The following is an 18,268-nucleotide window of genomic DNA, read 5'->3' on the forward strand; positions in this document are numbered from 1 at the left end:
CAATGAGGTCCCCACGCAGACGTCGATAACTGAGGCTTGGAAGCTTCATAATCTTTAATCTTTCCTCATAGGACTTGCCTTTCAAGCCCGGAACTATTCTTGTTGCGCGTCTTTGAACACTCTCTACTAAATTTCTGTCCTTTTCAAATTTCGGTGACCATACGACGTTTCCAAACTCTAGGTTCGGGCGCACGACAGCAACAAACAACTGCTTCTTCGTTCCTGCATCTAGGAACTCGAAAGAGCGTCTGATCAGTCCAAGTCGTTTATTGGCTTTATTAACTTGACCTTCAATATGCTTAGAAAATTTCAACTCATTGTCGATGTTAACTCCTAAATCCTGAGGGACAGGTGAAAAGCAACAGAAACGAAGACACTCGAACAAGAGGTCGCTTACACGGGACGTCGGCCGCCCGCACGAGAGAGACAGAGAAGGGAAATGTAAGGAATCCTGCCTACATAATAACTTAACCCCACAACTGAGACCTACAGTCAGACACCGCGAGCTCAGCGGTGGGGCGCTCAGGAACAATCCCCCTCGATCGGAGCGCGAAATCGCATAGGACTTCTGACGAGCACAGACACCCGTCAGAAGTCCCCCCTGAGGGGTAGCGCTGTAGCCCGCCCCTGTATCTCAGAGCAACAACGATGAATGTTGATTGATGAATGCTGAGCAGTCACTGTTGTCACTGTTTTCCGTTGGGCCTTTTTTCTCACTGCCGCGATCATCTTTCATTGTAAAAGCTTATTGCTCTCATGTCTCTATAATGTTGACGGGACTTTTCCAGTATCTGGCTATACTATGAACGTTCTTTTCTTAAAACTGGGCAATGTTGCACATATTAATTAACCACGGCTAAGCACCTATAGAGTCTGATAATGTAGCTTCAGCAGCTCGGTCCATTGTGGTTTTTCCCATTTTTGCCTCTATTAAAGATTTTGTATAGATCGTATATCTAGGGAGAGGTAACGTTTAGTAGCATGGTATATAGATGAGAGAAGGTATATAGTTGTGGGTGTTGTACCACGCCAACTAGCAATTAACTCCAGGTAAAGTTTTGCCAACTGCTGCATGACTGTTGACGGTATAGATATGCTTACGCGAGCAGGCCTCTTCCACTGCGAGCGAATATAAGGAGCATAAAATCAAACGGGGTCGAGACCACCAAGACCATGCATTGCAATGCAATTACCTTTCACGAAATGTTTCAGTATATCCACGATACAATTTAATCGCCACTCAGAGATTGAAGAGCATAGGATATGCGTCGGAGAGTGTCAGGTTGAGTGATCTTTGCAAAACAGACGTTTGTTCGAGCTAGCCCGTAAGGTGCTGGGCAGTTCATGACTGAACATATGCTCCCGCATAGCATTGTCTAGTCTGTTAATGATGATGGCAATCAAATGGACCATATACAGGATCAACAACATACAATGGAGGTACGATCACAGCTAAAAAAACAGCAACAAACATGAGTGAAAAAATTATAACCCTAAAAAACCCAACGAAACCGTATGTTTTGCATGAGCGCCAAATAACCGAAAGAATAAGTTCATTGACGACCTTAATATTGAACAGAGAGATAGTGTTTGGAGACGACTGAGGGACCTCAACGATAAATGTGGTTATTACATTGGTATTATTAGACATTTTCATATTGTGTTATTTTAAAAAGAGTCAGTTTTAATTTATTTTTCTACTTTTGGAATTGCATTGAGTGTCATGCGGTTATTATTTGGGTAATGTAATCTGGGGACCAGTGGTTGTCAGCCAGATTCAGTAACACAGTTTTGGTAGGTGATATCAAATGATTGTTAATAAACTTTTCAAAATTATTTCACATCGTTTTTAATTATATTTAAATATTTACATGCAAATGTATTTCATCCAATAGACATTGATAGTATGTATTTTTCTTGTTATAGCTCTTCAAAGAATAAGCAAACTACTGTACAAGATTACAATACCAAAACTGATATACAGTATAAACTATCTGAAAATATGATATAGGCGTACTTTTCAAATGGCACATTGTATAATGATAAAACAGAACTAAGGTGCCGGCCCATTATAACTGTAGCACTCGTGCTGCAAGTGATGATACTGGCAACCAAGTTTACGATGTCTACATTACAGGGACATATGATAACCAAAATCAGAACGGGCTTCGATTAAGTATGGCGAGGAATAAAAATGGCGTGAAATATAGTTTTTATTGAAAAGGATTGCTAGATTAAATATTTAACCCTTTCGTGACTGACGGGACTGTGGTGTCCCGCTCAATATTTTACCACATAACTTGCATACAGCGCAATATTTGAGGCGCAGCTAACTACAGGGACATATAAGAAACATTTTTCACCAAAATATAGCGACATCTGGCATCTTTCGTGGTTCGCACCGCAACAAACAGCATTGAGCATCGAGTGACTGTGGGATATGCTACGTTTGTTTTTTGCTCATTGGATTTCTCTGCCAATACGAAGAACTGCGTNTCCTGACATTTTCAACAAAGCCAACAGCAAGCTGCAAGAGACGTAGAAAGAGTGACTTCTCGACTCCAGCTTCAGTGAGATTGTCCAATGTAGGAGTACATTGGCCTCAGTTCAATGTGTCCAGGGGCAGGTGCCAAGTGTGCTCAAAGAAGGGAGAAGAAGCAAGACCTGCCGTAGAATGTGAACACTGCAAAGTGCATCTCTGCTGCAACTCCGCAAGAAACTGCTTCAGAGAGTTTCATCAGCGATAAACTTTCTCCATTGATAATAATGACTGATTGCATTTTTGCTTGCTTGTAGTACATCGATAAAGGGACCATAAATTGTAGTGAAGAAACTGCTACTTAAGTAATTGCTATCTATTTCAACTCCAAAGGAATTTGTTTATACGGTACCTGGTTATTATGATAGGTTAATTATTTTCATCTGTTTATTGTGATAGGGTATGTCATTACATGATAGTACACACGTTTGCCAAAGGAATTTTGTAATATCCAAATACTAACGTATATATACTAGGTTAATATTTTTTTCGCAAAATAATAATTTTTCACAATAAATGTATTGGTGATAACGATGCATTTCTATGATCCCTAACTCCAAATTTGCCTGTAGGGCCAAGCATTGAATGTAAGATACATTTCAACAAATAACAGCTAAAGAAAGGTCGCTACAGTGCTGCAGCCCAATGTCGCAATATCTGTCACTACAGTTGCAACCATATACTACCGGGACTCTCTAGTCCCGCTTATAGAATTTTTACAATTAACATATTTTTAATAATTTTTTTACAGAAATGCATTATTTAGTCCTAATTTAATGTGATTCTACAGAAAAAATCAAATAAAAAGTTGTAAAAGACATAGCCGTCACGAAAGGGTTAAACCCATAATTTTTGTGGCGGCTGTACCCACAGGAATATAAGCGGCGAGCTTCGGATGGCGAATATGTCAAGCGGCACCAGACAAGCCATGCAGGAACTGCAGGTTGAGTTCATAATAGTAGTATTACCTTTTAAATATGGGTACAGTAATAAGTTTAATGTATAAATATCAAGTTTTTGATATTGACAGAGTAGTAAGCTTTTGATAGAGATACAGTATTTACATGCAGTATTTTTTATAGAGATGTAAATACCGTATTATGAGCTAGGGTATGTTAATGAAATTCTTTCGAGCACCAAATGTACGATTCCTCATTCAACCTGGGTTATCTGTGCAACCGCTAGTGACTTAAAAACCGAACTGCAAACAAATTTCGGTAAACAATGAGTAGAAACAATGAGTTAAATTATTGAGCGCTCCAAAACAGAGCTGATAATGATCGAATCAGCACCAAACGGAAGCCTAATGATCATCTTCTACTAAAACCAAATTAACGATCCCTTTCAGTCGTGCAAAATTACGCCAGAAGCACGCCGAATCAAGTGACCGAATCAAACTATTGATCTACTAAAATAAAAATAAAATCAAGAGCTAATAATCTATGTAGGAACCGGACTCCTACCATGCAGAAACCAATGTCATTTTCTTTGCAATAAAGAAAATAGTAGACTTCTTGAAAACATTCAGTGAAACCAAATGAGCGCTGGGGATAAATAACGATCAACAAGTCACGGATTTATGGAGACAGAGTTGTTGCACCATGTGACGAAACTAAATTCATCATTTGAGGTTCAGTTCATTCAAGTCAATAAAAAGATGGAGAAGAGTAATTATTGCTCGACGATAAATTAACGTGACCAAATTAAGCAACTCCATGAAAAATAAATCGTGAAGGAAAAGAAATTGGATGGCGAAAGATCAATTCTCATCTTGATGACAGTGGGAAGAATCAACAACGAAAGCACAACGCTCGATCACACCAGCCACCAACAAGACACTATCCACATGGTTAACCTCTGTCGATGACGCCGTAGCTTTCGCAGGTATTATCGAACACGCTCATATCAGCGACATAATATCATTTAACACATTTTGTTAATCCCCGTTTTAATCAATCTTGTGCAGTAATCTACGATTGTAAAATTCTCTGAAATTCACAGCAAGAAAGATTAGGAGTCCATAGATTAGAGTTTGGCTCTACCGTATCTGTCTAAACTCTATAAACGCTTCATTTGGTGCCATCACGTAACAGGGTGAAGCGTTCACTTCAGCTCCGCGGGTGCTGTCGGAAAGGTTCAAATCAAACACAATAATAAGTTTAATCGATTACAAGCAGGTTTATTATTGTTCTATCAATCAATCCACAGTGTGCACAGTTTCATCGAGTGAAGTCCAAATAGAAATAATGCCCGAGAAGTTAGTTACTTAGCCTGAAGCGGATGAAATACGTACTAGCTCAGAGATAACGTTGTAAAGTGCAATGAATAAACGTTCTCGAATGAACTCAAATCCAATAATAACGTTTGTATGACTGTGCAAACTGGGGAAAGGTTATCAAAGTATTTAAGAATATGCTGAATACAGCACAGCAACAAACATGTTCCATCTAGGCTGTCAGTGACGTTTTTTGAAGTAAACATATCGTTTCTGAGGAGAAACGAAAGCGTTTTAACAATATAATCCGTGTGAATTAATTTGGACCTCATATAAAACACTAAAAAACGTCGAAAATGATAGTAAAGAAAAAGTCAATAGTAAAGGGCGATTTGACTGTTTATGAATAAGGCTTTTAAGCATCAAGATTGTTTGGACAAGAAAAAATTTTTCGCATTGAATAACTTGAATAAATGTACCTATACCATTTACAAAATTCATTTGCGCATTTATAATAAATTATAAAAGCCGATGAATTTTCATTCATTTCAATTCTTGTACCCAGACTAAACATTTAAATCTGAGAGTAGCGTGCGGAAAGATATATAAGCAAGTGGACCGGTAATCATGGTGCACGTCAAGACCAAGTAAGTAAAGACATCAACAGAGACAATGTCATAGGCTATGAACATGTAAACGAAATATTATTTCTCAGCATATAGAGCAAATTTCTATATAATATAAATCATTGTTCCGAATTTTTTTGGAACAATGACATATATACAAATATTGTTCCAGAACCGTGGTATGGCCCAGCGTAAAGGAAGAGAATATTCAGTCTAATATTTCAAGCAGACACGGTGTCGTCAGTAATTAATTGGCAATATTGTTAGTAGTTGTTTTAGTATTATTTTTAGTATTATTTACTGTGATGATCTTGATAAGAGAACAACATGGCACGCGTGAGTGCAGGAGAGGGTAGGATCAGAGTACAACATGGCACGCGTGAGTGCAGGAGAGGGTAGGATCAGAGTACAACATGGCACGCGTGAGTGCAGGAGAGGGTAGGATCAGAGTACAACATGGCACGCGTGAGTGCAGGAGAGGGTAGGATCAGAGTACAACATGGCACGCGTGAGTGCAGGAGAGGGTAGGATCAGAGTTTAACATGGCACGCGTGAGTGCAGGAGAGGGTAGGATAAGAGTTTAACATGGCACGCGTGAGTGCAGGAGAGGGTAGGATCAGAGTTTAACATGGCACGCGTGAGTGCAGGAGAGGGTGCCAGTCCATGCTTGCCGTAGGATGAGGTATCATGTGAATCCCAAGCTTATCTCCTATGTTTAAAGATTGATCAAATTAGATAGACTGTATCAGATAAATTTTATTGAAGAATAATTGCAACATTCTCAAAATTCTGATATTATAAAGTATAATTAATGAACAAATAATATTGGCAACTAGAGAACGGCAACCTCTAGTCAGGCTCAGCCTAAATAGAATACAAAACTAAAAAATATAACTCAGTACTCACTGCAGTGAGTGACAGAGAGCGCATTTTCTCGTCGACGAAAACTTGACGACAGACGGACAGACAGATGGACAGACAGACAGACAGACGGACATGGCGAGCACAATAGTGAATTTTTTTCCATAAATGAGAAAATGCGCTAAAAATAATAAGATGTAAACTCGTAATTTGGCACACTTCAAAGATAGGATCAGACTACATAAACCAATAATCTGACCACGCTTCTTCCAGCTGTAAATGCAAAGCCTGTAAGCAGTTGGCGGAGGCCGGGAGTGACCACATCAGTTTCGTGTCAAGCATCCTTCTACTGCTGGGTCTCCGCTCTCTGCCTCTACTTGGCCCTGGGTGAGTGAGCTATTTTGCCATCGTGTACATCTAAACGTCGGGCAATCAAATTCAATTTTCGCGATTAGCTATAATGGCTTGGATAAATTCGAAAATGATGAATTACGTTAGTGCTGACATAACACCTTTAAAGGCATCATATCATTTTTAGCTTATCGGCCAACAGTGCGCTTCATCACATCGCTGATGCACATAGCTTCTTGTATTATTTAGGACATCATGTGATGTCACGGTCACGCCTTGCTTTCTGCATAATTTCGTAGATCATTCTCGATGATCTACAAATTATCCCCGATCACTGGCATTACCTCTATGACGTCACTCATTGTCACAAAGAAACGGTGTATTGGATGCGTAGAATTTTTTTAACACAGGTAACAAAGTTCATGTAAAAATCATCCATTTGTTTGATTATGAATTAATAAATATTCTTAGCCGAGCCGAGCATGAACTTGTTATAGTTAAAACTTATTTTATGCAGAGGGTCGCAATGCCACAATTATTGAAACAAGTTTCCTTGATGTAGTTTAAATGTTACAACCCTAACTCATAATGAAAGAAAACGGCACCATTCTGTGTTCCTGCTATAATTAAAGGGATGAAACTCGCGATTAAGAGCGTATGGCTTCATTTCAAGGCTTCGATGGGTGGTCTAATTGTGAATAATTTTTAAAATTGGATGCTTCTTTCTGATTCAACAAACAGAAGTTATAGATTTATCTTTCAGTTGTACCTCTAAGACATTAGTTTGCTCAGAGTTGAGAGTCTTCATTGGGGGCACATGTTACGGTCTGTGTTATCTTATCTGATGTCGCATCTCATATACGAAGCTTCGATGATTCAGTGTGAATAAACTTCGACGCCCGTACTGCTTGTTATACAACAGGATCAAGGGGGATTCCATAAATTTTGTATATTTGCAATCGATATCGGCGAGATGATTCTGAATTTGTTTGACGGAATAAAATCAGCTGTTGGTAAACAACTCACAGCGTAAGTGACGTTCTTCAGCATATATATTTAGGGAGTGATACGCGATAATAGTCGTGAATTAGAGAACATTTGTTTGTTTCATGTACAGATGTGGGCATGCTTATTGTGTTAATCGGCAAAGAATTCCGTATAATTCAGAAGTCCAACTGCAATGTAAGGGTGGAATTTCTTAACACTTTACTCTGAATTTACAGTAAGCGTAAAGACTTTATCTTTTGGCAGAAATGTGAAGCCAAATGTGGACTCCGCGCTTTTCAAGTCTATGAAGCTGGCGGCGGCCTTCACGGGCATGGCGTTCGTCTTGGTCACGGCCCGAACCTACATAGGTGAGAACTTGCATTCAAACTCGAGGAAGTTCGTAAGCTTCTTCCCTAATTATAATGTAAAACCAATTTTGAATCCATAATTTTGGAACCTATGATGATAAAAAATCACTTTTCTGCAAAAGTGATGTTAAATTTTAGAGTATTAGAGTTAAATTTTAGAGTAGAGTATTCAAACCAGTATTGTTTTTAATAAATTTTAGAACTCACTCCTTAGGCAATTTAAGCTTTGCTATCATAATAAATTAATAAAGAAATTTATCAAAACATTTAATAAAAATTAGCTTCAATCGCAAAACAAACATTAACAACTCGCTAGGGTTATTATTACATGGCATTTTGACTGCAGGGTTGACATTAATCTAAAATTCTAAATACTAATTTTAACATGGCTGGCATCACGAACGCTTTACTTTTCCGCTGAATACGACGACATAAACCATGCTTCATAAATAAATCAATTAAAATATTCGGTGTCACTATTTGATGGGAGAATTGTCGGTACCGTAACTTAAATGTTACCGCAATGTAATATGCTGTCTTTTAATCGCTGTTAAATTTTAGTTTCCACAATTTAGGCGAACTTCTGAATGTGATTTAAGTACTAATCGAAGATATTTCAGGATAATTTTTTATGGTTATGTCTAATCGTTAAACAAATGATAAATTGTTCGTTTCAGAAATTAAGTTTTAGATACTTAATAATTTTACTGGCTTAATTAGGCACGAGCAGTGCAATTTTAGACTTAGAAAATATAAAAAATCTAAATATTTAAAGGAATGAATTAGCAACGTGCCATAACGCGTGCAATGAATTCGTCACGTGCGTATGTTGCGTGTGTAATGAAATGAATTCATTGGGTGTGTGAAATTCAAAAGACGTGAATTCAATGAATTCAGGTTTTTTGTTGTGACAGCACGAAATTTTATAGAAATAATATAATTGTTGAAGGTATTATTCTTATATTATTTATTAAAATTTGATGTTAGTAAAGTAAAATTTGATACTAAAGTAACTGTTATTCCGTTCATAAAACTGCTCATTATCTGATCATTTTGTTTACATAACTCTCAATGATATTCATAGAGCGGCTAATTGTATATATGTAACCGGTAAGGCTGTTTATTCATCTCCAATTAAGTAGCCTATATGTAACTGCTAGAGCATTTAAATTGAAATTTTAAATTCAAAATCAAACCATTTGCTTCATTTTGCGCACGCAAAAAGAAATTCGTTCGCTTCAACATGATTAATTGCTTGAATGCGTGCGGAACATGAGCTGCTTACTGTGAATGCATCAATTATCAAAAAATATCAAATATTTTTATTCAAAATATTATTTATGATATTAATTTATTGTTTAAAATCTAATTGCATAATTTTAGATTACACTGTAAAAATATCGTATTGGATTGAAAAAAAATTTCTATTTAAATGAGCAGTGAGATATTAATGGGTAAGGCTATCGAAATTGAAAAATTTTTAGAATGCAATATCTCTGTGTATCGTGTAGACGATATCGAATCTCAGTGCGTGATTGTGTCCTATATATGCAGGCTATATTGTGTCTCTTTGCACTCTGTTGACATTATGGGCATGAAATTCAACCATCACTGCCATCAGTGCAAGAAATACCCTGAAATCTTAAGGATTTAAATAAATACTTACGTGAATACTTAAAATACGCAAATCGCAGTATACTTTACGCGCAACGTGACGCGTCCTACATATGTTTACTCTCTGGTCCTGTTCTTAGTTTGTCTTGCACCTTGATACTTTTATATGTATATTACTAAATTGTATTATAAAATATAATTTTCTCGTTTTAACTTTATTATATGAGAAAATAAGAAATAAATTAAGGTCTAGACTTAAACATGGCAGTCGCTGGAGCATTAAAGAACATGAGGATGTCGATACGACAGGTATACCCAAGGAGGACACACACCGCCGCTAGTGTAATTGCCGTGAGCGAGAGCTGAGACTCGCAGACTGTGTCGTGCTTATCTGCCGTTCGTTCAGTCTTTTATAAAGATAACGCTGCGGGTTCAAACGATTGATTTAATCGAGTCTCTTGCGATAAATAAAGTATATTCTGCCTGAAACTATGACTCATGGAATGATTAGGTTTACTACGAAATGATTTAGTAACTAAATTTTTTCATGATAACAATGTTTTTCTTAGTACTCACAGGTAACGTGAGTGCCCGACTTCTTTATTGGTAAGATTTAACAGCTTGATTTAAAGGCACGTAAAGTGTTGATAACTTCACTTATGTGCAGCACTAGGCCACTTACAAATGTATATTATATACGTTACTACATCGTAATTTGGATTTAGCGTCAGTGGGCTCGAAAATCTCACGTACTACATGCTAATATTCCAATGCAACGCCTGCGGTACATCTAATGTTGTCACGGGATTGTTTAATTAGAGCATAACATATTAAACTCTTTAGGCACACAAGTTCCATTTTAAGAATTTTATTCAGAGGAATCATTTTTAATTAGGAGTAGTAAAAAATTGGACGAAAGGATTAATGGAAACAGTACAGTATTGCAAAACAGTATTACAGTATTGCAAAACAGAAATGGGAAATATAAAATGGGGCCATAGATTTTAACGGAATTGGAATTCGAATTTAATTGAATTAGCAGGTTCAAGTTCTTCCTGGGAATTGTATGATCTGATTATATTGTACATAACTAATAATTTCATTTCCTCGCGATGTACTTGAATGTACCAAGCTTCGAAAGATGCTCTCGAAGCACATTAATTTAAACTCATATTTTTTATGCTTTCATTGATGTTTTCACATCGAGTTTTAATATACCATGGCACTTTTCCAGATGCATTGTTAAGTTTTATAACCGAGCTAAAAGGCACAGTACAATTTAGATGAAGTAAAATATGGCATCTTAACCTTGGAAGTCAGTCGCCGCAACACTTGTGACCATTAAAGAGGAAAACGAAAATGAAAAACAGGACAAAAAATTTTGTCTCCGTTAGGACGATGACCTATATAGGGACCAGCGTGTCCGTATGAGATCGATGTGTAAGGACGTATCTGCTCGCAAGGAGTACAAGATTCTCTCATTCCCAGATCTATGAGTGAATTTATTCCAAGGGACAATTATTTATTGGCGTTTTCATTGATGCACGAGTTGATGGAAGGGCGCTTCTTGATCCTATCTTCGACAACAGACAAAGATCAAGTGTTACAGACGTTGAAAGATCGGCATGACTAAATCTGATCAAAGCTAGGGAGGTTTGGCTGAGTAGTCTTATTGTCATAATCAGAATCTGAAACGCTGAAATCCAAATCGCGGTCAGGGCGGAATCAAATCCCAGAACACCGTCCAAGCCTCTTACAACCAATTCGAGTATCCCCTTAGTAGTGATTGTACTCTAAATAGTTTATTAATGTTCCCGCTAACAGTTTGCCGAATCTTTATTGCATGGAAGCAAGACGATTGCTACGTCAATAGACGCATGTCCTTCAGAGAAGATCGCCATATCTACAACGTCATTGTCCTTGTCACAACGTTTCACGGGAGTCGAAGTTTTCACGATATCCTTCCTTATTATAGGTGACAACATCGACTGCACGGCTGGTGCTGCTGTAAAAGAAGAGGAGACCAAAGCCATCACCAGCTATTGCTTCATTACTTCTACTTTCACATTGTCCAACTTCACACTTCCGGCCGCTGTAAGAAGCTGAGATTTTTAATGCAAATCATGAACTAGAATGATTACATTTATTAAACATGAAGCACCTATTAGGGTTTTAAAAAAAATGACGCCAGGTAATGCTTTAGAATTTGAAAGTAGAATTTTGAATAAACCAAAAGCTCCATAATTCTTTATATCAATAATGAGTAAATATTTAAAACCATTTTTTTGTGTACAGTCTCCGCACCCCGGACTGGGCCCGGTGCCCCACAGAGAAGTCTTCCCACCAGGCATCGGGGTTGATTCTGTGGTGGAGGAAGATGAAGGCGTGACGTTCCACGCGTATTATCAATGGGTTCCTTTCATGATTGCGCTGCAGAGTGTTCTGCTCTTCCTGCCTACCAAGATATGGCAGAGTAAAGAGGATGGCCACCTAGAATATCTTCTCTGCGACACGCACAAAGTCCATGTCAATAAAGAACTAGCTCATGCAAAGGTGTGCATAATTTTTTTGATAAATTATTCTCCTTTCCTTTAATCAAATTGAACAATTTAACAGTTCGACAAAAACAGTTCGATAAACACTGATCAATAAAATAATTTTTCTTTTTGCTTTAGATGAAAGTTGGAAACCTCTAGGAAATAATTCAACTTCTCACCCCCTCTAGGGGGTGAGAAGTTGAATTATATATATGTATATATGAATTCTGAATTATGAGCAAACGTGACATCGGCCTTTGTTTTGACTCCTTCAGAGGAGCCAAAGTGTCAACGTATTCAATCACTCACGGAATTTTAGTAACGGAAAATACCTGGCGTGGTTCATCATGTGTGAAATCTTGGGCTGTGGTTTCACAATCGGGAACCTTTTTTTGACGGACGCCTTCCTCGGGGGACAGTTCTTCGATTTCGGGAAGGGGGCGTTGAGCTACCTTACAGGGAGTGTCACTGATCCCAATAACCCACTCAACATTGTCTTCCCTAAGGTCAGTGAAATGCTTGGGTAAATATAACTTCTACAGTTTTAGCTCTTAGCTTGCTGGTAGAAGTAATTCAATCCCAAAAACCCCAAAATTTGTTTTTCCTACCTTGTTTAAATAAGTCAAAAATGCATATAAAGTTCAGCTAGTTAAATTTTCACTTCAAGTACCTAGTGCAAGCTTTAAATTTTTTGCGCATTTTTTTTATTTCGCAGAAATCAGCCCGTTAGACCTTTTCGCAAAAAAAAAAAAACAATAATAAGTAAGATTTCATAGGAATCTAATTTAATCACACTAATTGAATCTTCATGGCTGTGAACTATACGCAGTACCAGTCGAGTCAGTACCATTTCGGTCAGTGGTAACTTTTTACTAATAGGTTAGGTTCGACAAAGTGAAACCCCACTTCCTTGCGATTGATCATAAATTTCTCTTCTGCAGATTGGCAAATGCACGTGGTATAAATATGGTCCATCTGGCAGCATCGTCAGCATGGATGCCATTTGTGTGCTACCTCTGAACATAGTCAACGAGAAAACCTACGTGGTGCTGTGGCTGACGTATATCTTGCTGTGCGCCTTCACGTGCGCCGCCCTCCTCTATCACTTCTTCCTCCTCCTCGTGTGAGTGTTAGCCGATGAGCAAAATTTCATAGAATAGAATAGAAGTGTCGGTACTAAGAAATAATCCCATTGCCTGTTGACGATTCTTGTACTTTTCGTGACTTAATTCACAAGGGATCCGGCCATTGGAACCCGATCTTTCCATTACAGACGATTGTTTGAGATATACGTAGCTGCTGGACTTATTGCCTGCATGAAGCCGCCTCCTGCTGGCCGCTTTTTTAACCATGTACTACGAAATCGCTTTCCTGCATGCCTCGGTCTGCACTGTCGAAGTTCGAACTGCATCGGTTAATTACTCGTTTCTATTTCCTTAATTGGTCGTCAAACGGTAAAAATACTTACAACATGTGATTTTTTTAATTATTTAGTTTCGTATTTTCAAGTCTCCGGTTCTAAATCATGAACGCAGATTATTGCCACAAGTGACCTGCAGCGAAATGCTCAACAGTAGCCACAGTGTTCCCTGGTTTATTTTTACTACTACACATTGTCCAGTATTTTTAAAAGCAAGCAACTAATTTCAGGAGCTACTTTTGCTCATAGGTTGTTGTTCGTATGCTTGCAATACACGATAAATTTCTCCAGGCCTGGTCGCTTGGATGCCCTCATCACTCGACGTAGCGAAAACAAACGGGACATGAAGGTGGTGCTGAAGGAGTGCTCTAAGGGGGACAAGTTCATCCTGTGGTGCCTCCAGTCGTACGTCGTCGACTTCGGCAAGTGGACCGCGCAGCTCATCGAGGAAGCAGGCTTCGGCAAGCCAGAATTTGAACTGAAGAATTGACCCTCCCAACATTCACGGAGGTTCAACATGAACTTAAGCGCAGTTCAATTGAGTGAACTTGTGATAACATACTGCCTGGAATTCATGAGAAGTGTATTTCGATTGTGTAATTTCACTATTTGTAACAATTGAACAAATCCTCACTCTCAACTAGCTTATGAGGTAACTGTGATTACATAACCACTTTGAAATCGAGATTCGTCGTTCTTCGAGAATTACTACATTGCAAAAACATGAGCTGCTTAGTTAGTTGTGATGTTGATCATTGATCATCATTCATTCATATGCGTTATTTCCTGAACCGAACTTTGTGTGAATGATACATCTTGGCGGTTCTGTACAGTCCCGTGAACCAATAGTTGCCTTCCGCGTTCCACAATCCAGTATATTATTCGCTAACGTGTAGCGTTAAAGGTACTTTACGTTTACGTTAATCAATGCGTTAATATACTGAGTAAATTTAAAGTTTCATTTCAACGGTCGGCTGCCGAAACATGGTGGGCGGTCTGTGGAAACAGTTGTAAATCGTTGCCAGATATATTCTGTGTTAGCAAGTAAACATTTTCATGAAGTAAAGAATAACTGCCTGAATCGTTCCTTAGCCCGTAAATTTTCGCGCATCCCGGGCAGGTTGCAAATATTTTTTAATACAGTGTAATCATGACTTACTGAGGATGCTATCTGAATGTTAAGATTGATAACCACTATATTATTCATGGGACAATTAAGGCTTTTTTTCATTCTTTAACAGCGCGGAACATTTCGACTATATGTGAAATGAGAATGCAGAGTAATTTGCGCTATTATTCGCGCTTTGCGGACGGATAAATTCTGTTCCGGAATCTGGGCAATGCTCAAGTGTTGCATTATCTTCCTATGATGATTGAAACAGAAAAAACATTCACAGTGCGTATCGACTTTTTTCACGAAATTTTAAATTTAAAACTGTGAGATTTACTTGCACATTCAGAATATTTTATTCGCGTGTAATGATACACCGAGCAAGATTACTTAGGCAGGATAGATCATAATTGATTTCAGTTTATTTCCTGTCTGTTAAGAAATTCATAAAGCATCTGACCGACGCAGAATGCGTTCGGTATTGAAGAAGTTGTATTTGTTGTTCTATTATTGTAAAAGCTGCGTATTTTCAGTTTTCATTTGCTTTAAATTCATATTGTTGTTATACCCGTGCTAAATGATCAATGAAAATAATGAATAATTAAACTCTTTGGCGTCTTTTGCTTTACTATTTTGGAAAAATAAGAATTTCTCTAAAACATCTTTGCTTACCGATAAACAGCTAATTTAGTGCGTGAATGACGGGCCGTAGCTCGAAGCTCATGTTATTCATAAAACGCTTCTTAGCTTGCCGCTATTTATATGCTCGTATTTGCTATGGCCAATACGTGATAATTGTGCTCAGTGAGAGGTGTTTGCAGTGAAACTAAAACTTCTTTCCTTTGTAACAAATACCTAACTAACCAATTTTCTTAAATTGTAACAGAAACAATTTCCCGAGGGTTGGATAATACATTTGTTGCACGTTATAAAATGAAAGAAAATGTACGCTTAAATTCATCGTTACAATTTAAAGCAAATCTATAAAGTTAAGTTTGTCAATGAAATTCTTGGACCTTTCATTGATAATTCAACTGATTATTTGGCCATTCTAGGACATTATCCGTTCACATCTAAAATCCACCACAAATATTTTTGTATTTTTGTAAGATTCATCTTGGGAACGATTGTATTTTTGGAATTAAACGATTGTATTAAAAAAAAAAACACTGAACGTTATAAGTTTTTGCAATCTTCCAGGCCTTATTTTCCAAATTGAAACCGATCCTGGCATTATTAAGAACAAAGCTATTTATCCGCTATGCACTCCTGCGAGCGTCATCAGATGTACTTTTGTCCGCTCTGTTTTCATGTAGTCATTGTAGTGCGCTAAAAGCCAAGTTAGGTGTGTGTGTGTGACGGGTGCTGAAAGTTAACCGCGCTCTAAATAAAAACGAAGCGGAAAAAACTGAAATCACTCGCATACTTATTGGAATTAAATTAATTCACTGTTAATACGGTCAAGATCAGATTCGTATATATATCGTACTTCTCAATCCCGAAGCGAATTACACGAAAGGCTCCCGCTGACATCGGGCTCAGGCTGCTGTCAGCTGCATACCTGCACCACGGCTCTTTCCACTTATGACGGAATAGAGGACTTGCTTACAACTTCAAACAATTAAATTGTGATTTTCATAAATAATTCTCTACTCGATTGCGCTTTACCCCTAGCAACTTCATAAACTAGACTTACTTAAGTACGCCACATGGCTGTCGGCAACGGCAATGCATCACATTAGACGTTGCTTAGTTCATGGTTGAATTAATACTGTATTAATTCAACCATGGCTTAGTTCACTCAGTCGCCTGTAAATTTAACGATGCTACGGAAGTCATATTCAGTCCGCGGTCTGGTGGTGCTTGACAGGTTTCATGCCGCTCCTAGGATGTTAATATTATTGCGCAATATCATTGAGCGTCTATGACCCAAATTGGCGGTTTGCACATCATATTGAGTGATATCAAAATCTTAAGAAAATATCCGCAATTGGGAAGATATTGTGCCGTTTAGAGGCCTCTGCGCACTGCAATAATGAATACTCGTTCAGTTTCAGTGGCATCAGTGTTTGCTGTTTTGATTTTAGTGGCTCAGAGCGTCAGGTCAGTGAGGCTCGGCCCGCTCAGCCTGACGCTGACAGCCTGCCTCCTCAGTAAGTCCCTAGCGCTAGCGGTGGTTAGGAGTGGTAGTGTCGGTCACGTCACCTATCATCATGGCGGCAACTTCTGGCCTTCATTGAGCTTTATCGTGGAAACGACACCCAGCTTTATGTAGTGTTAAATTGTAATACAGGGTTAATTAAATTGAAGATTATACTAATCGTTGGAAAAGGTGGAGCAGTACTAATTACTGATCAAGAAGTACCTACTCTTAGTTTATTTTTATAATTTTTCGTGAGTAAACATTTCCCTGCTAGAACCAATGCTAGGATCATTTCTCACTATCATACTATGTGCTTATTTATCTTAACTTTTATTACCGAACATGGTTCATTTTTGCTAAAAAATAGATTGCTTGAAATTCTAGCAAGCGGCTGTTCCCACAAATCACAATATATTGCGCAACCTTTCAATACAAATCCAAGACTATGATTATATGATATTAGAACTAAGCTGATAAGCCGCTTCACGTCGTGCGCTTGTTGCAGTTCGAGCGCTGGTAGGATTATGGAAATCCCCGTCCACTGTCAACACAGTCAATCAAACTTATTCCCAGTCTAGCATCATTAGCATGTCATACCAAAGTTTGACATGCAAGACATTTTCCCTCTAAAAATCTAAGAGTAGGCTATCCGAGAGTCGTTCGCTTGGACTGATCGAAGTCCTCAATTTGGTGTACCGTGTACCTACCTAGTTTTTTGGATGTGTGGTATTATAAGATCCAGCAATTCACCAAAGATTCCAGTGTCCGTACGTAAGTAGTTACGCCAATCTGAGTGTTCACATAGTAGTTAGCATTAGACATTCACAAAATTCACATGAGAGAATTTTCGTCTCCTCAATAACCATTGTCCGAACTACTGGTTACGTCTGCATCTCTTCAATCTAATCTTGCTTGCATAAAATACGATCACTGCAGCGAGCAATACTAATTTCTCCACTGTCACAAAACTGAACCAAAGTTTGAACAGTGTGGACGCCTGTCAGTTTTCCATCTTGTATGTTAAACTTTGGCATGACATGCAAGATTGACGATAAATTTGACTTGTGGACTAGGCTAAACGTTTATATGTGGACTCGTACACGCCAGGATATTCGCTCCGTATTTGGTGGTGTGAAGCTCACATTATTTAAATGAATGGCGGTCTTTCGAGAAGATGTTAGGCGTTACGCGTTACTATCACGGCTGATGGGTGATTGGGTGTTACGGTGTTACGTTCTTGAGGGATGGGTGATGGGGTTTACGGCTGAGCTCATGATTTTTTACCGATAACCTACAATGATGACGATCACGAATAAAGATATTTGAATCTGGCTGAAAGGCTTTGTTGGTGCAAGACTGCTTGTGGTTTGCTGGCGTCTTTCATTAAAAACTGGTAGTCAGCGAAGGAAAATATGTGCTTAGATCAAGTGGTCTGTGTTCTCAAATAATCCAAGAGAAACAAATAGCGACCCATGCATAAAATGATTCCCAAACTC

General features: G+C 38.2%; 1 protein-coding gene across 1 annotated transcript; it reads left to right on the plus strand.

Annotated features, from left to right (window-relative positions):
* Positions 1–7,475: 7,475 nt before the first annotated feature.
* On the plus strand, positions 7,476–15,808 carry LOC108679676 (innexin inx2). The gene is made up of 7 exons (XM_018168367.2): positions 7,476–7,621; positions 7,844–7,947; positions 11,537–11,655; positions 11,857–12,114; positions 12,374–12,604; positions 13,040–13,221; positions 13,810–15,808. The coding sequence occupies exons 1-7, from the start codon at positions 7,566–7,568 to the stop codon at positions 14,006–14,008; spliced, it is 1,149 nt and encodes a 382-aa protein (XP_018023856.1). The 5' UTR covers positions 7,476–7,565; the 3' UTR covers positions 14,009–15,808.
* The last annotated feature ends 2,460 nt before the right edge of the window (positions 15,809–18,268 follow it).

The sequence above is a fragment of the Hyalella azteca genome, unplaced genomic scaffold (assembly GCF_000764305.2).
Source record: "Hyalella azteca isolate HAZT.00-mixed unplaced genomic scaffold, Hazt_2.0.2 contig17671, whole genome shotgun sequence".
Taxonomy (NCBI): Eukaryota; Metazoa; Arthropoda; class Malacostraca; order Amphipoda; family Hyalellidae; genus Hyalella; species Hyalella azteca.